Below are 19,971 nucleotides of genomic sequence, written 5' to 3'. Positions count from 1 at the left end.
GGGTCTTCCCGGCGGGAAGCGCACCACTCAACGAACAGGTTCCACTTCAGAGCATAGAGGCGCCTCGTAGAGGGGGCTCTAGCTGAAGCGATGGTATCTACGACAGCTTGTGGTAGTCCATCTAGAACCTCCGCGTCCCGTCCAGGGACCAGACATGAAGATTCCAGAGGTCTGGACGCGGGTGCCATAGCGTGCCCCGTCCCTGAGAAAGAAGGTCCTTCCTCAGGGGAATCGGCCAAGGAGGGGCTGTCGCGAGGAGTGTGAGTTCTGGGAACCAGGTCCGGTTGGGCCAATACGGCGCAACTAACAAGACCTGCTCCTCGTCCTCCCTGACCTTGCACAGAGTCTGTGCAAGAAGGCTCACTGGGGGAAACGCATACTTGCGTAGGTCCCGGGGCCAGCTGTGCGCCAGTGCATCTGTGCCGAGGGTACCCCCGGTCAGGGAATAGTACCACTGGCAATGGGTCGAGTCCGGAGAGGCAAACAGGTCGACCTGTGCGGCTCCGAACTGGTCCCATATCAGCTGGACCGCCTGGGGGTGGAGTCGCCACTCTCCCGGAGGTGTCGGCTGACGAGAGAGCTCGTCGGCTGTCTGGTTCAGCACACCAGGGACATGAATGGCCCGAAGCGACCTCAGCTGCTTCTGACTCCACAGGAGGAGGTGGCGGGCGAGTTGGAGCAGACGACGGGAGCGTAGACCACCCTGACGGTTGATGTACGCAACGGCCGTGGTGCTGTCCGTACGGACCAGTACATGCTTGCCACGCAGCGGCCCCTTGAGGCGGCGGAGTGCCAGATGTACTGCCAGTAACTCGAGGCAATTGATATGCCAAATGTCCACAGACCAGCAACTGCATGCCCGTTGTACGTGGCCCCCCAGCCTGTGGTGGAGGCATCCGTGAATAGCACAGCATGCCTGGACACTTGTTCTAGGGGCACCCCGGCCCGGAGAAACGAAGTGCTGGACCACGGGCTGAAGGTTTGGCGGCAGTAAGGAGTCACTGGGACCCGGTACTGACCGCTCTGCCACGCCCACCTCGGGACTCGGCCATTGAGCCAGCGTTGAAGCGGTCTCATATGAAGCAATCCGAGCGGCGTGACCGCGGCTGCAGATGCCATATGCCCCAGGAGCCTCTGAAAGAATTTCAGTGGGACCGCTGTCCTGCTCTTGAACATATTCAAGCAGTTCAACACCGACTGGACTCGCTCCTCGGTGAGGCGCGCCGTCCGGTTGACCGAGTCCAGCTCCATACCGAGATAAGAGATCCTCTGTGTGGGACAGAGTTTGCTCTTCTCTCGGTTGACCCGAAGGCCCAACTGGCTGAGGTGACTGAGCACCAGGTCCCTGTGTTCGCACAACTGGTCCTTCGACTGGGCTAGGATCAGCCAATCGTCGAGGTAGTTGAGAATCCGAACGCCGCGTTCTCTGAGTGGAACAATGGCTGCCTCCGCGACCTTCGTAAAGACGCGGGGCGACAGGGACAGCCCGAAGGGCAGGACCTTGTACTGATATGCTTTCCCCTCGAACGCAAAGCGTAGGAACGGTCTGTGTCGAGGGAGAATAGACACATGGAAGTACGCGTCCTTCAGGTCGATCGCTGCAAACCAATCCTGGGGACGGATGCATTGGAAAATGCGTTTCTGCGTCAACATCCTGAACGGGAGCTTGTGCAGGGCCCGATTCAGAACTCGCAGGTCCAGGATTGGCCGTAACCCACCCCCTTTCTTGGGCACAATGAAGTAGGGGCTGTAAAACCCCGTCTTCATATCGGCTGGAGGAACCGGCTCGATCGCGTCCTTCGCCAGTAGGACCTCGATCTCTGACCGCAAGACTTGAGCATCGCTGCTTCGCACGGAGGTGAAGAGGATGCCCTTGTACTTGGGTGGCCGGCGTGCGAACTGAATCGCGTAGCCGAGTCTGATGGTACGGATGAGCCAGCGAGACGGCCTGGGGAGACCTAGCCAGGCCCCCAGAGACCGTACAAGCGGGACCAACGGCACCACAGACGTGCCCGGGGTGGGGCAGCGAAGCGGAGTACTCTGGCCCGACTCGGGAGGCCCGGAGGCGGCCCGTAGTGTTGCCTGAGCACTCCTGGTTTGGACAGAGAGTGGGTGAGAAGGCCCGGGGGCGTCCTCGGAGCCCACTCTGCTGTCCACTGCCCGGAGGCAGGGAAGTGAAGCACTCAGCCCCGACCCGGAAGGCCCGTGGGCGGCCCGGAGTGTTGACTGAGTGCTCACAAGAGAGGCAGTGTGTGGGTGAGAAGGCCCGGGGGCGTCCTCGAGGCCCACACAGCTGCCCCCTGGCGACGGGAGGGTAGGAAAGGAGTGACAAGGCCCGTGGGCGTCGCACACTGCCAACCTGACCCTCTTGGGGCCCAGAGAGAGAGGAAATTGCTCTTTTGGTGAAAATGTGGGTACCGCTGGACTCCGGAGAGCCAGCGGCAGAGATGTTGTGACCAGTGTTGCCCCCCCGGTCCTCCTCCGGGGGGGTGGGAGGGATGCGGACATCATCTCCCTCAGAGCAGCTCCTCTTCTCCCTGGGCTGCCCGTCTCAGGGCCGCTTCCCCTTACGCTTGCCGGCAGGTTTGGCGGGCCCTTGGACGGGTTGGGCGGCCCCCTTGCGTCCGGCGCCCTGCTTCGCGGGTGGAGGCTGCTGCTTGGGCTTGGCAGGGGCGGAGGCGGACGCTGGAGGACGCCCTCGGCGACGAGCAGACTGGGGGGCTGCCCCGGGCGGCTGGGTGGAGGCAGCAGCGGGCCGCCGGGGCAGGATGTTTTTGATGGCCTCCGTCTGCTTCTTGGCCACCGAGAACTGCTGGGCAAAGTCCTCGATGGCGTCGCCGAAGAGGCCGGCCTGACAGACAGGGGCGTTTAGAAACCGAACCTTGTCCGAATCCCGCATGTCTGTCAGGTTCAGCCACAGGTGGCGTTCCTGGACCACCAAGGTGGACATCGCCCGACCCAGGGAGCGGGCCGTGACTTTCATCGCCCGGAGGGCGAGGTCCGTCGCGGCTCGCAGTTCCTGCATAACTGCCTGGTCGGAACCACCCTCGTGCAGTTCCATGAGCGCTTTGGCCTGGTGGACCTGCAGGAGCGCCATGGCGTGCAAAGCTGATGCAGCTTCTCCGCAGGCTGAGTAAGCCTTGCCCGTCAAGCCGGACGAGAACTTACACGCCCGGGAGGGGAGACGCGGGGCGTGCCTCCAGTCCGCAGCGGTCTTAGGACACAGGTGCATCGCAACCGACCGCTCGACTGGAGGGATCCCCTCGTAACCCTTAGCTGCACCACCATCGAGAGTAGTGAGGATGGAGGAGTCAGTCGATCGCTGGCGTGCGCTGTACGGCGCTACCCAGGACTTCGTGAGCTCCTGATGCACTTCCGGGAAGAAAGGCACCGGGGCGGGACGCTGAGAACCAGCGCGACCCGTCCCGAGAAACCAATCATCCAGCCGCGAAGGTTCGGGACGTGGTGGAGGGTTCCACTCAAGCCCGACACTTGCGGCGGCCCGGGCAAGCATAGCCGTAAGTTCCGGGTCAGACTCGGGCAACGCTGTCACACCCGAAGGGGGCAACGCAGCCGAGTCTTCATCCTCGGAACCCATTAGCTCATCCCCCGATGCAGCAACCGACATCTGGTCCTCCGCCGGAGCCCCAAAAGAGACGACTGGCGCTCCACGTGGGAGGTCAGCGCGCCCTTCCGGAAGCTCCACCGGTACAGTGGAGGGGGGAGGGGCCCGAGGAGCCGTGAGACCCGTCGGGTTTACCCTGACCGACACCCTCAGGTCCCCACCAAGGTCATCAGCCAAAGTAGTAGCCCTCTGCTTTGCAGCTGGAGGACCACTAGATCGGGGGATGGACGATGGTGTTCCACCTCTTCTGAGGTACTGGAGACGGGACCGCAACACTGCAATGGACATATTCCCGCAATGGGAACATGTCTCATCCACGAACGCAGCCTCAGCGTGCTGTGCGCCCAGACACGAGAGACAACGAACGTGTCCGTCAAGCGGAGACAGAAATCGACCGCATCCAGAAACACACGGCTTGAATGACATCTTGAAAAAGACGCAGGGTCAAACCGTGTTGCTCTTTTGTGAATGGAAGTTGCTCTTTTAGTGCTGAAGCACTCAGGGAGATGACCGCGGCTCCACGCAGTTCGATAGTGCAAGCCTGCGTGAGCTCTCAGTGATATGTATGTGTGAGCGCCCAGCGAACCAACTGTAATGTGTGTGTAAGGAAACGCTCAGCGAACCAACAGCTCTTTGTACACTCTATCACTGAAGTGGACGGTCTCTCGCTGACGCGCCGTATCACCCGCACTGGCAAACTCTTTCACAGGAATGTTTTTGACTCGTAGTCAGAAAGCTCTTCGTAGAAACAGCAATGAAGACTGTTCGGCTCCGAAGTAGAAAGCGCTGATCTACCATTCCACTTCCTATTTATACCCGCGCTGCGGGGCGGAGCGTGGAATGCGTGATCGCATGCCAAATTTCATTGGCTCGTTGTTAGATGCTCGAAGTAGGATTGGTCTCTAAAGTAAGATCCCATTCGTCGGTTCAGTTCTGACGTACGTCGAACGTGACCGACTGAAAGGGAACTCTTGCTCTGTTTGTATGCGCTTAAAGGATTAGTTCACTTTTAAATAAACTTTTAGAGATAATTTACTCACCCTCATGTCATCCAAGATGTCCATGTCTTTCTTTCTTCAGTCGAAAAGAAATTAAGTTTTTTGTTGAAAACATTCCAGGATTTGTCTCCATATAATGGACTTCAATGGGCCCCAAACAGTTTGCTCCGTTCTTTAATGCAGGTTTTTTGACGTCACGTAATTATGCAATTAAGTTGATTAGGTCGCGCTTGACCGAGTCGGAATGTCTTTGTGTCAGTTTATCGTTTAAAACGTTTTTACGAACTGACTCGGTACTTTCACCTACGTCAAGCGTGACCTTTTTGACGTAAGTGCGTATTACGTTACATTACAACGTGCATATGATGCATTACAGAACAGAGCATTTGTGCTTAAAAAACTTAAGCTTTTACATTTTTGGTTTAAATGACAGATCGTTTCGCTAGATAAGACCCTTATCCATCGTCTGGTATCGTTTAAAGCCCTTTGAAGCTGCACAGAAACTGTCATTTGGACCTTGAAGCATTTGGGGCCCATTGAAGTCCATTATATGGAGGAAAATCCTGGAATTTTTTCATCAAAAACCTTCATTTCTTTTCAGCTGAAGAAAGAAAGACATGTAAATCTTGGATGACAAGAGGGAGAGTATATTAAACATCCTCACTTCAATAAACCGTCAGAAAGCAGGTTAATGTGTTTACATGCTGGGTGAAAATCTAGCTGTGACGATTGGTTTATGCGTAAGCAGCTTATGACCTTAAGGGGCGATCACACTTCCCTTTTCGATCCATTGACTTCCATGCAAATGCATACGAATGCATCAGACCGGAAACGCAAGCTAATGCAAAAAGTTTCACATTTCGCAGCTTTCCATTCAGTTTGGTGAATTCTGACCTGCGAATTCACATCATGTGAAGATGTGTGACCAGTAGAAGATTGATACGTCACAGCATGACCTCTTAGCTGAATTAAAATAATGGTATATTGCATTTAAAGTCGTGTAAATTGTATATATTATTTTACATTTTTGAGTGTATTACTATTTGTTATGTTGAAATGATGTTTATAAAAAAGACACTTTGGGGAATAACGTCATATCAAGAACATTGCAGTGTCTGAAGAAACTTTGCCTGCTCAAAGTCTAGTGCGACCTTGGCTTTTCTCCGATAAGAGAAAACATGTTAAAAATCTGTAAAAATCAATTGAAACATGTATTTTTTAGTTTTTGTTTCATGCCTTAAGTAAGTTACATTTTTGTTCTTAAATATGACATGATCATGTTCATGTATTGACACGGCTGGTAATTCATAATTCATATCTCTGACATATCTTGTAGCTTTCCTGTAGCTCAAAGAGTAGAGCATGGTGCTAGCAACGCCAAGGTCATGGGTTCAATTCCCAGGGAAAGCAAGAATTGACAAAAATGTAAAATGTGTACCTCGAATGCATTGTAAGTCTTCAATGTACGTGCAAAAAGTGCAATGTACTTTGCATAAAAGCGTCTGCCAAATGCATAACTGTAAATGTAAATATCTCTGCCACTACTATAAAACAAGTTTCATAATCAGGTTAAGAATAACCTGTATGTAGCATGTAAACACACTTACTGTAGAACAAAGAGAATGTCAACCTACTTCACTTCCATATTTGTGAGGGAATCAGGATATTCAGTGAGAAAAACAAATGTAGTTGGACTTGATTGGATCCATTTGGAATTGATTGGATCATGAAAAGTGGACGTTCCTTACGAGAATGGAGGCAAATGTGAACTTGCTAATGGTAAACACTATACAAAAGAACAAGGGCCTAGGTGTCATCAGCGGAATAGGAGTGTTGTTTTAGAAGTGGACAAGGTATTATAATTTGGCAAAAGAATACAAACACAAACATAATTTGTTTCTAATACAACCAGAATTGTGTATTAAAGGGAAAGTTCACCCAAAAATGTATATTACCCCAAGATTTACTCACCCTCAAGCCATCCTATGTGTGATTCTTCTTTTAGATGAATAAAATTCGAACAAGTTTTATTAAAAAATGTCCTGGCTAAACCAAGCTTTATAATGGCAATGAAAAAAGCACAGCTGGCACAACGTATGGCGTTGGACAGCGAGAGGTGTTACACTTTTTTCGTAAGATATTTTAGATATTTAATATTTTAGATATTTTACTTTATAAAGTTTTAAATATCGATATTTTTCTTACACAAACACATTGCTCCCCTTCAGAAGGCCTGTATTAACCCCCTGGAGCAGTATAGGTTACTTTTATAATAGATGAATGCACTTTTTGGGTTTTCAAATTGTGGGCTGCCATTCCCAGGCATTATAATGTTTGGATTAGCCAGGACATTTAATATAAATGTTTTTATTCGTCTGAAAGATAATGTCATACACACATAGGATGGCTTGCGGGGGAGTAAATCCCGGGTTTTTGGGTGAACTATCCCTTTAAGAATGCAACTTTTCAAATTTGATTTCATGCTGATTTTAAGTTGGTTGAATCTGTCAGAATTCTCTCGTTCAATTATGACGACATAATTTGTTGTACAATTGTTGGCTAATTCCTGTGCAGCAGTTGGTTTAGGTCAGAGTTAAGATGTAACTCCCGTGAGCTCATTAACATATGACACTCACATTTAAATATCAGCACCTATTCAGAATTCAGCAGCTTGTTTTACACTGATGATGAATAACTGCTGCTACACAGAAATTAACCGAAAAGACCAGAGATTGTTTACATATGAAGTCTTAAAGGTATAGTAGCAAATTACCTAATTCTAAGGTATGAAATAAATAAATCAAATTCAAATGTGTGACTTGTAATATATTGTAGTTAGGTAATGCAGCATTGACAAAATTGCTTCATCCCCTGAAGTCCCTCATCTCCAGATGGACAGTGTCCCCTCACCTCTAGTCAACAACATCTGTCGTCTCCCGTGCTTATGTCACAAGACATTTCTTCAGCCACCAGTTCATGCATACAGAGCACCTCATCAGCTTTCATGAGACCTTGGAAAAAATAACAAAAACTCCACTTTTATTAATCATTCCATCAGACCAATGGAAAGCTGTCCCAACGTGATGGCTTTTGTCTACTTTAATCCATCTTTGTCAGGGCTCAACAATAATAATGTTGTTTTTTTTTTTTTGTTGTTTTTTTTGCGGGCATGGTTAGGCCGGAAATTCATAATTCATATATCTGACAATGTTTTCTGGCTCTACTATAAAACAAGTTTCATTTGACATTCTCTACACCACAGAAAAAAAGCTTCGCAACATAATTTATAAGGTTTTAATTTACAATTGTGGCCCCCTTTTATTTTAGGTGGCCTTATTATTTACTTTCATAAAAAAATAAGAATAATTACTGTGTTCAAATTGTATTGCAAAACACTTTTGCTGATATTGAGGTGGGATAGGGGTAGAGTTAGGGACAGGTGTGGTGTATGGGTCAGTTTAAGGGTAGGGTTAGGTGTAAGGGAAGTGCCAACTGTGTAATTATAAATGTAACTACAGAAATTAATTACAGACGTAATTACATGCAGGTATTTTTTTTTTTTTAAATGTAAGTACAATGTAAAAACATGTATGTACACAATAAGTGCATTGTATCAAAGGATTAATTACAATGGTAGTACATAGTAGTTAAGGCCTCCTAATATAAAGTGAGTCCACAATTGTTTCTACAAAATGACGCCTTTCCTAGATGACGCCATTATGACATCACAACAACAAGACAGTTGTAACGTAGAAATCCACTGGTGGCGATTGTAGATGAACCCAAGTGCAACATTTATTAAATCCAGAACATGAACAGGAATACAAGGAACACTGATTTGATTTGACTTGACTTGACTAGCATGAACTCACCAGCAATGGTACAGGAAACAATACTCGACAAACTGACAAGGCAAACATGAGGACTACATATGAAGACCTCAGATGCAAAAGCCTCTAAATCCATCTGACGTTTTTCTTTAAAATAAGCATTTTTGTCAGGCTTCCATGTATAGGTTTCTACCTAAATACTGGTACTTCTGAATTTAGAAGTTTGATTTAGAAGTTTGAAGTTAAAGTATTTTATGAAAACTATATGCAGATAGCATTCACTAAGTATCATTATCTCATTTTTGACCGAAGTGGCTTTTAGAAGCTTTTGCATTTGAACTCTTCATATACAAAGACTACGGGAACACATGACTATGACAACCAATGAACAGCCAGAATTCAACCACATGACAAGACAATAGCTGTGTCTCATTTAGTTAAATTTCGAAGGCTGCGTCCTTCATCCTGTGTAGGATGCAGTATACGGAGTGTCCTTAATCAGAATTAAACGAGACGTCCTTCATAGGACACACAGGCAGGAAGTATCACATTGCTATGCCAACACGTTCAACCTCGTTGAGCTCTCACGCCAGTTATATGAATGAAAATTATTTATAACTTGAAAATGACTATGAAATGTTTCTTGTCTTGACAGCAAAGTTCTAAATGTTTAAAAAAAACACTAAACAGTTGTAATCCTGTTTACCACAACAATCTGTTTGAGATAATGGAGCTTAAAAAACAAAAACAAGCTTTAACTACTTACATTTAAACACCACACCTACGCTTGCATGTACATCTGGCGGTGGTGCCATTTTTTCATATAATATAAAAGAAAATATGACGGTTGTATAACGGCGATGCAAAGAATTGTGGGTTATCTGCAGCCCTGAAGGATACACCACATGCATACTCCGAATTCCTGCGAAAGAAGGACGCATGCGAAGGTCGCATTTGAAGTGTCCTTCTCACTATTTTGAAATGAGACAGCCTCATGACGTATGCAGCCTTCGAATGCGACCTCCGGAGGACACAGCCTTCTGAAATGAGACACAGCTAAAGAACCACTGAGAACTATGGACACATGACTAGAACAACCAATGAGAACATGACACAGATACAAGGGAACCAGTCAGAACAAGACACTGGGAAGCACATGATATGATCACATAATGGCAAGGAGGTCACATCAACGTCAACTTGAACCAAATGCTAAAACTAACCGTAACAACATTATTATTTTCTTATACAAGATATAAAGGACAGATATTATTGAGGACAAATGAAAACTATAAACTGATGACAAATTACACTTTCAGGAACACCTGGAATATGTCTTAATAAATGTTTGGTTCATGAACAGTTTTTCATGTTCAAGCACCCCATGGACAGGGCAACATCAGTCATCCTTTTTAAAATATGAGTTTAAAATTGTATACAATTTATTAAGATATGGATATGAGGATTTGAGGGGGGCATGAAAATGCACTGCACTGTGGGAATGATACAGCTGTTATGTACTGTACTGGATACATTTTTAATAATGAAGTATATGAAGTGGCTGATATCCATAAGACTTCATTTCCTTTTACTCACACCCATACCGTTCATATTACCCACAACCCTAGAGGCAGGTGTCTTTGGGATTTAGTCAAATAATGAAACCTGATATTCTTACGGATATTCTCTGAACATCTGAGTCCCATCTGCAGCAGAGGCAGCCCTCATCTTCCAACTCTCATTTTCTCAGACACCGAGTTTCACACCTGCATTCACAGTAACCACCCCCATTACAAACACACTACAAGATAGCAGGTACCACAGTTGCATTCTGCTGCCACAAAGCTCTTAGTAATAACTAAGAGCTTTGTGGCAGCAGCATACTGTAAGTCATCCCCTATTGGATGGAATATATGTGGTATAATGGGGTGCATGGCTATGATCTTTAACCTTTTAACCTCCTGATGGATGCTTTTCGCTCTTTGGATTTTTGATTTCACTATGAATTGGTGGTCAGGTACCACTGACATAGATACAGATTGGTTTTCAGCTCGCTTCGGGAAGCAAATTGGGACACGAAATCCCAGGGGGTTACAGCAGAATGAAATATGAGGTTTTATATGAGTAAGCCTGCGGTGTAATATAGTTGTTATGTGTTCTGTGAATGACTGCCTCATTGGTTTGTCCAGTGCACCTTGATCAACTCTGCCTATTTGAGAGAAAACTGAAATATCTGCAGAACTGTTCTGCGAAGTATTTTTTGGTAGGTTTTGATGTTTGATTTTGGAGCACTCTGTTGAGAAACTTTTGGGGCCTGATGTTTATAGTCTAGACTGACAGGGGTGTCGGTAGTCCAAAGAGAATGTGTTACAACGATTAAGACTGCTCATTCTGTAACTGTTTAAATAGTTATAAATACATATCAATCAAACATTAAATGCCTGTCACACAGGCTTCATTTGATTTGCCTTTTTCATCAAGTACCTAAACCAGGGGTGTTCAATCCTGCTCTGTGAGATCTCCTTCAGAACCCTGCTCTGACACACCTGTCTGTAATTTCTAATGAGCTGCAAAATCTTGATTATCTGGTTCATGTGTGTTTAATTAGAGCTCTAAACTCTGCAGGAAGCTAGATCTCCAAAAGCAGGAATGAGATGGTGTCCCACAGGGTTCAGTGTCAGGCCCGCTTTTTTGTTTCTACATCAAATCCCTCTTCTCTTCACTCTTCTCACTGCTTGGCTGATCACATACAGGTGTACATTTTATAACGCTTTTTTGTAAGAGAACAATGCATCCTCTCTGATTTATGGACAGAGGCGGACATTAGTGAAGTATTTTTACTCTGCTTAAGTACATTTTTTAAGTGCACGTACTTTATTAGAGTGTTTTTCTTTGGAAAACTTTTACTTCACAACATTCCGAATGTATGATCTCGTACTTTTTACTGCACTACATTTCATATTGAATTTAATTTAATAATTAAATTCAAAATCTTGTGCTTTCTTACTTTACATTTACTCAAGTAAATGTAATTCAAAGTAAAAAAGTACTATGTCTTTAATGTACTTAACCCCGTGGAGTTGGTCGCCGCGTGTGCGCGATATACTCGCTTTTTTCCTATCAGTGCCAAAGAGACTTGAATAAAGTCCGTAATTCGCATGCGAAATTTACACACATCAAAAAATAAATTCGACCTCACGTTATGTCAATCACGCTTGCACACTGCCTCTGAAACTTTCGTCCATCAAAAACAAATTAGGAACAGGTTTGATTTTCTGCGTTTTCGCATCCGTAAAAACTTATTTTGAGAGACGTTTTGACAACTCAGAGCCACCATACATATTATTCTAGCAAAAATACCACAAATATTATTATATCACAGCTATAATTATAGCACATCAAGTCTCTGTAAAGCTGTGTGTGTGCATGTGTGTGATCGGATTCATAGACAGACTGCCAGGTGTTCGGGATCAATTGATTCACGGAAATTAGTGGTCTTCTTTTTAATATGTGACTCCAGTATCACTAGCAAAGCTCAAACTGAGCCACTGACACTGAAACTTTGAATCGGTCGGTCTGGATAATCCCGCTGGATAAGGAGGGGAAACTCTCCTCTCTACGCGATTGCAGGAGTGGATGAACACAATCTCCTCAGGACAAACAAATCATCCTCACTAGACGCCACTTTGTCTTGTTTTGTGTTTTTTTCCCGTGACGCATTCATTAATCCGAATTGAACTCGTGTGCCTTAACTCCTTAAAGAACTTAACTCTGTCGATTTTTACAATTCAGACAAGTGTTGTACATCATTACAATCTGTTAAGTTATATTTTTTTGTGTACAGTCACAATAAAAATAGTTTGTTGTGCTTTTTGCAAAATAAAGAATACAAGCATGATGCGCAATCTGCAGCCTCTCTGTCAAAGATGTTCTTTCAGAAAATCTTTATAAAAGAAACTCTAACTTTGTGAACACTTATCACACAAACATGAGACATCTGTCTAAAGAAATGTTGAAATGGCAGGTTTTAAATAATGTTTAAAAAAAATGCAAAAACAAATATTCTGTGTTTATGTAATCTGTTTGAAAAGAGAGAAATGTCAGTCGTTCCAAATGTCTCATTATCGTCTCATTGTCCGCTTATGACCATGATTAAAAACCATGCATAAACATTATTCTTTCAAAAATACAAGCATGTACATACATGTTGCTCGCTCACATAATATGGTAGCCCAGTTTGTGCTGAATACAGTGTAATTACACTTTTTCCATGAATGTGTTTATAAGAAACTGAAAAAGCACAAATGTCAGAGCATGTCAACATTTGTAAAGGGCCCCAAAATAGCTCAGGTAAAAAAGTTTGATACATGAAATGTAGTAAAAAGTAGTTTAAAAGTATGACATGCTTTGGAATGTAGTGAAGTAAAAGTTTTCCAAAGAAAAACACTCTTGAAAAAGTTTACTTGAGTAAAGTAAAAAAGTAAAAGTTGAGTAAAAAAATACTTCACTACTGTCCGCCTCTGCATATAGACCTTAAAAACTACTCATTACCTCATGCTCAGTCTTGACAAAACTGGTATCTTCTTCCAGCCACAACTTGTTTTGCCACCCTAGAAGACCTTCTGTGGACAGCATTGCAGCAACTGTCTTGTTCAAGCCACCATAACATAAGCAAAATCAGACCATTGCCTGTACCTCAACTGTGCTCAGCTCACAATTAGATTACTAGATTTCCCAACTAGGCTACTGCCAGATGTCCCCTCCAGTGCATCAAGAATGTAGCTGTTCAGTTTGTATAAAACCCCTGGAAATACTGTCATGTTCACCTCTGCTCAAGTGCCCTCACTAGCTGTCAGTTTCTGCCAGAATCAATCAATATTCTTGCCTGCAATGGTATCAGTGGCCTGTATGATCTTTTGTCAAGCTGTACACATTAGTTCAGTGTTTCCTACAAGTTTCTGCTTCTGACAGCCCTTTATTATACGTGATATTAGTTTACTAGCCTCAACTGACTTGGTTAACTAGCCCCAAACATTCCACACGAGGAAAGGGCTTTCTCTTGGCTAGTGCAAGACGTGTACTTTCAGTATGTACAAGGCATTAGATGCTGCATTCTATCAAGAGCCCTTTATTGGTCCAAGAATCTTTTCAAGGTACATATCTATAGAGATTAAATTGCTAGAGATCGCTAAGTTGTTTGGTGGCGGTATTATGTGAACTTTACCTTTTTCACTCCAATTACTTTGCTTTTGCATAAAATTGAACTCTCAAGCTTAATCGTGCCACATCGGCAGCATTTCTCTCCCCCTTTTTTTTATTGGGGTTTTACTTTTCCCACCTGATGGAGTTTTGGTTCCTTGCCACTTTCGCCTTTGGCTTTTGGCTTGCTTAGTTGGGGACACTAAATATTCAACAATATTACTGATCTGCCCGCATTGACACCATTGTGTGAGAATTGAACTGAGCTGGATGATGACATCACTGTTTCCTCCAGAGTAGCTCTACAGCCGAAACCAATTGTGTTGCATTATTGTACTGTTATCACTGTAAAGCTGCTTTGAAACAATCTGTATTGGAAAAAAATGCTATATAAATAAAGCTTGACTTGACTTGACTTGACTTGACTTGACTTGACTTGACTTGACTTGACTTGACTTGACTTGACTTGACTTGAGTTAGATTCTTGTAAGTTATACGTAGGTAATTAGAAAAATAATTTCTTTTTTTCCATTTAACTTTGTGTTTGTCTTGTGTTCTTTATCTGGAGTGTGAGTCTTGATTTACTGAATATTGAGCTCTGCTGTCCCAAGAAGTTAAACATCCATACAGTCAGAGGTTCCTGTGTGATTCTTAGAGAATCTCTACATAAGAAACAAAGATAAACCTATGAATTTCACCTGCAGATGGAAGTGATGCTTTCACTTGTATGTCTCTTACAGGTCCTACTAAAAAAAATTAGCATATTGTGATAAAGTTCATTATTTTCCATAATGTAATGATAAAAATTTAACTTTCGTATATTTTAGATATATTTTAGATTCATTGCACACCAACTGAAATATTTCAGGTCTTTTATTGTTTTAACACTGATGATTTTGGCATACAGCTTATGAAAACCCAAAATTCTCAAAATATTAGCATATTTCATCCGACCAATAAAAGAAAAAGTGTTTTTAATACAAAAAAAAGTCAATATTCAAATAATTATGTTCAGTTATGCACTCAATACTTGGTAGGGAATACTTTTGCAGAAATCACTGCTTCAATGTGGCGTGGCATGGAGGCAATCAGCCTGTGGCACTGCTGAGGTGTTATGGAGGCCCAGGATGCTTCGATAGCGGCCTTAAGCTCATCCAAAGTGTTGGGTCTTGCGTCTCTCAACTTTCTCTTCACAATATCCCACAGATTATCTATGGGGTTCAGGTCAGGAGAGTTGGCAGGCCAATTGAGCACAGTAATACCATGGTAAGTAAACCATTTACCAGTGGTTTTGGCACCGTGAGCAGGTGCCAGGTTGTGCTGAAAAATGAAATCTTCATCTCCATAAAGCTTTCAGTAGATGGAAGCATGAAGTGCTCCAAAATCTCCTGATAGCTAGCTGCATTGACCCTGCCCTTGATAAAACACAGTGGACCAACACCAGCAGCTGACATGGCACCCCAGACCATCACTGACTGTGGGTACTTGACACTGGACTTCAGGCATTTTGGCATTTCCTTCTCCCCAGTCTTCCTCCAGACTCTGGCACTTTGATTTCCGAATGACATGCAATATTTGCCTTCATCCGAAAAAAGTACTTTGGACCACTGAGCAACAGTCCAGTGCTGCTTCTCTGTAGCCCAAAAGTGGCTTGACCTGGGGAATGCGGCACCTGTAACCCATTTCCTGCACACGCCTGTGCACGGTGGCTCTGGATGTTTCTACTCCAGACTCAGTCCACTGCTTCCGTAGGTCCCCCAAGGTCTGGAATCGGTCCTTCTCCACAATCTTCCTCAGGGTCCGGTCACCTCTTCTCGTTGTGCAGCGTTTTTTGCCACACTTTTTCCTTCCCACAGACTTCCCACTGAGGGGCCTTGATACAGCACTCTGGGAACAGCCTATTCCTTCAGAAATGTCTTTCTGTGTCTTATCCTCTCGCTTGAGGGTGTCAATGATGGCCTTCTTGACAGCAGTCAGGTCGGCAGTCTTACCCATGATTGTGGTTTTGAGTAATGGACCAGGCTGGGAGTTTTTAAAAGCCTCAGGAATCTTTTGCAGGTGTTTAGAGTTAATTCGTTGATTCAGATGATTAGGTTAATAGCTCGTTTAGAGAACCTTTTCATGATATGCAATTTTTTGAGATTTTGAGGGTTTTCATGAGCTGTATGCCAAAATCATCAGTATTAAAACAATAAAAGACCTGACATATTTCAGTTGGTGTGCAATGAATCTAAAATATATGAAAGTTAAATTTGTATCATTACATTATGGAAAATAATGAACTTTATCACAATATGCAAATTTTTTGAGAAGGACCTGTATAGATACTTTCCTCTCGGCATTCACAAGTTGAGTAGTAATATCCATTTGGATCTCTACTAGTTTGGGGCCTTTTGACATGAACATTGTTCTTTGAAAATGATTGGCAGAATGAATGCATGTATTCATTTATCCAACCAGTGAAAATCCCATGAAAAATAGGAATAATTTGCGAATGTGAACATTTTATGCAACAATTAATATGTCTGTATGACACACTGGGTGTTTTTTGTGTCGCAAATATGTTTTCTGAGAGCTGTAAGCATTATCCTAACAGATGGTATGACTGGCTCAGTTTCAACTGAATGTGAGTAATGGTGGGATATCTTTACTCAGCTGCCTCATGCTCATCTCATCTGTGAAATCACTGGTGTATACTGTAAATGTCCAATTAGTTTCAATTCCTGCAGCAACCTTTTAAAGCAGCATGAGTGACTGTTTTACAACACGATACATACTGTAGGCATCAACGCTTAATGCAATAGTTCATCCAAAAATGATAATTAATGGTGCCTATTATCATGGGCGTCGCTAGGCCCTTTTTAGGAGGGCTTCAGCCCCCCTAAACTTATGCCTCAGCCCCCCTAAAAAATATATGATTAACCTTTAAAACATATGAAACTGGCGGGAGGCTTCGACTTCGTCCCGTTTTTTAGTCTGTCTCTCCAATCCTGAGGTATGTGTGTGTGTGTGAGTGTGTGTGTGTAAATCTGAGTGTCATTGGTCTGTCACCGCTCGTCAATGTCAAAATATTTGATAAAACCAATCAGATCAGAGTAGGCGGGCTTTATGGTCACACAGAAACTGCTGAGGCTGAGTGTAAATTTTAGCAGCGCAACTCGACGTCAAGTAAGATATATGATGCTAAACTAAACATTCATGTTTGCCAGCTGCTGCTCAAAGTCAGAAATGTTAAACGAAAGAAAAACAATTTTAGGCAAATTAAACTTTGACAGGGTAATATAAAAACAGAGCAAAAGAGAGATGTGGACATAAGAACGACAAATAATCTACTGCCCAGTGACATGGTTTTCAAGCTATTGTTATCTAATTTTTTGGCCTTCAGAACATCTTAAAATGCACATATGTAGATCATATAAATCAAAATTTTCCCCGAACCACCCTAACATTTGGGATCTATAAACCTGCCTACATTATTGGGTATGATTAATGTATGTACAGTATGGCCATGCAGTAAGGTGTTAATATTTGCTTTATAAGTAATAATAAACAGCCAATATCTTCTGGGTATTCATGTTTGTAAGCTATTAGTTAATAGCGCAATTTGGACCCCAAATTAAATAGCTTTACCATTTTTTCTACAGGCCTACCCTCACTGGGGGCTGAGCCCCCCTAAAATGAAAATCCTAGAAACGCCCCTGCCTATTATTGTGTTGGACCCCATTTACTTTTTTTTTATTGTATGGACAACAGTATATTCTTAAAATATGCCAAATACCTTTAAATGCTGTCTAGTTCTTCTCAAGAGACATTTGAGTTGGTGTTTATTCAGTTACGGGCATTTCGTTCTGTAATTCATACGTTCAATAGATTATTATAATTTTTTTTCATTGTTATGTGAATGTCACATTATATCTGTCCCAGAAAATGTTACTATAGCTTCTATTGGTAAACTAGTACTTCATGTTTACTTGACCATTTTTGTTGCGATTTATGAAAATATTGGTTAGTTTTAGGCATCACGGGATGCTTAATTTTCAGGGGGATAGGACGAAACATTTGCAGACACATTTTAAGAATGTATTTTCAGCTTGTGTGTGTGCGTGCGCGCGCATGTTTTTGTTATATATGAGGACACAAATGTGTATAATGACATAGGTATGACATGGGTATTACAAGGAGAGGGTGACTTATGAGGACATTGGCCATGTCTTCACTTTTCAAAATGCTTATAAATCACACAGAAGGAGTTTTTTTTAGAAAGTAAAAATGCAGAATGTTTCCTGTGATGGGTAGGTTTAGGGGCAGGGGCAGTGTAAGGGGATAGAAAATACGGTTTGTACGGTATAAAAACCATTACGCCTATGGAATGTCTGTCCCCATATGTCACAAAAACAAACTTGTGTGTGTGTGTGTGTGTGTGTGTGTGTGTGTGTGTGTGTGTGTGTGCGTGCGTGCGTGCGTGCGTGCGTGCGTGCGTGCGTGCGTGCGTGCGTGCGTGTGTGTGTCTGCAGCTGTAACCTCTGTAATGAGAGTAGTCTAATGAGGAGACAGATCTGTACTTACGCCATTAGTTTGCTTGTCTCAGTGTCCCAGCAAACACACACTCATCACAGCTCAATGTATATCCTGCACATCTATTCTGCCGGTGATACGTTAAAAGAACAAATAAAAACAACCACTCATTTCCGATGCCTTATTATCCTCCGAAAGACTATGCGTCTCAGACTCAGTGTAGACCTCATAAGGAAGTCTATGGAACTCTTGAAGTCTACTTAGTCTGCCTAGACTACTACCCTATAAAGTAGCATCCTACCTGAAAAGTAACCTCAAAAGGTAGTGATTTGGAACACTTTACTTTCTAAAGGAGCAGTCATGCAAACCAAATTGGACTCCTCATGTGAGACTTGATGTCATATTAGAGTGAAAGGTTAGCATGTTGCTAAGCTAACAACATAATACTCTAAAGCATAAAGCGTGATACGGTTAAATGTGGTACACAACGCACAAATGCCTTGTACATCACAGCATGACATTTTACATTAATTGTATAGTTCACATTAACACATTTTAAACAATCTTTTACACTTGCATTTAAGGGTCCCTCTCAATGACAGCTTAATTAATCCATTTCCATATAAGCTCTTGAAGAGGCTGTATTTATAACCATATCCAATTCTTAATGAATTTGCTTAATGTCCACAAGATTGAAGCATGACTAAAATAACCATTACCTTTCTCTGTCTCTGTTGTGCAGGACTCAGATTAATTTCACAGTGGCGATTGATTTCACAGCTTCTAACGGTGAGTGCCGTCTCCATCAGAAAGCTGCTTGAAATTATTGAAATGTATGCAGATGAGGCATGAAAAAGAGCCAGTAATAGCTGTCCTCTATCATAATGAGTGAGGTTTAATACGATAAGAGCTCTGATCTGCGTGATTATACAGAGAGGCCTGCCTTTTAAATTCATTTGCGGATTCAAAGGGAATACCACAAAACCATCTGAATTACAGGGCCATACTTGGCTAATCTATTTTTATACATCAGTAGCTCTTCACTAGCTTCTGGATTCATAATATCAGCATTTCAGAGTATGCAGAGTAAAGAGAAGAAAATGAAAGAAGTCTCTTATGCTCATCAAGCCTGCAGGAAAAAAACATTATTGTGAAATATTATTACAGTTTAAAATAATGGTTTTCTATTTTAATATACTTTAAAATAGAATTGATTCATGTGATCAAAGCTGAATTTTCAGCTTTATTACTCCATTCTTCAGTGTCACATTGTCTTTTAGAAATCATTCTGATATGCTGATTTATTATCCATGTTGGAAACTAATTTTTTGGAACCTGTGCTACTTTTTTTCAGGATTCATTGATGAATAAAAAGTTAAAAAGAACATAATTTATTCAAAATAGAGATCTTGTCTAACAATATACTATCACTTTGTTATCGATTTAACGCATTTTTGCTGAATACAAGTATTAGTTTCTTTCACAAAAACAAAGAAAATGACTGGCCCTGAGCCTTTGAACAGAAGTTAGAAAATATTTATATTTTAAATAAATGCTTTTCTTTCTTTTTTTTCTTTTCTTTTTTAATCAAAGAATCCTGAAAAAAGTATCACAGGTTATGCAAAAATATTAAGCAGCACAACTGCTTCCAACCAACATTGATCATAAATCGGCATTAGAATGTTTGAATTAGAATGAATCATTAGAATGAATTAGAGTGATTTCTGACGGATCATGTGACACTAAAGACTGGAGTAATGGCTGATGAAAGGCTTTGATCGGCTTTGATTTTTGAAAACCATTA

General features: G+C 42.8%; 1 protein-coding gene across 2 annotated transcripts in view; it reads left to right on the top strand.

Annotated features, from left to right (window-relative positions):
- The window catches only part of LOC137048825 (copine-8), a 180,814-nt gene that overhangs the window by 140,243 nt on the left and 20,600 nt on the right, over positions 1–19,971 (top strand). For both annotated transcript variants that reach the window (XM_067427123.1, XM_067427124.1), the window contains one exon: positions 18,910–18,956. In XM_067427123.1, the coding sequence (XP_067283224.1) occupies positions 18,910–18,956 (47 nt within the window). The remainder of the gene's footprint in view (positions 1–18,909; positions 18,957–19,971) is intronic.

The sequence above is a fragment of the Pseudorasbora parva genome, chromosome 20, assembly GCF_024679245.1.
Source record: "Pseudorasbora parva isolate DD20220531a chromosome 20, ASM2467924v1, whole genome shotgun sequence".
NCBI classification, from domain to species: domain Eukaryota; kingdom Metazoa; phylum Chordata; class Actinopteri; order Cypriniformes; family Gobionidae; genus Pseudorasbora; species Pseudorasbora parva.
This window is presented reverse-complemented; position numbering and strand designations above follow the sequence as displayed.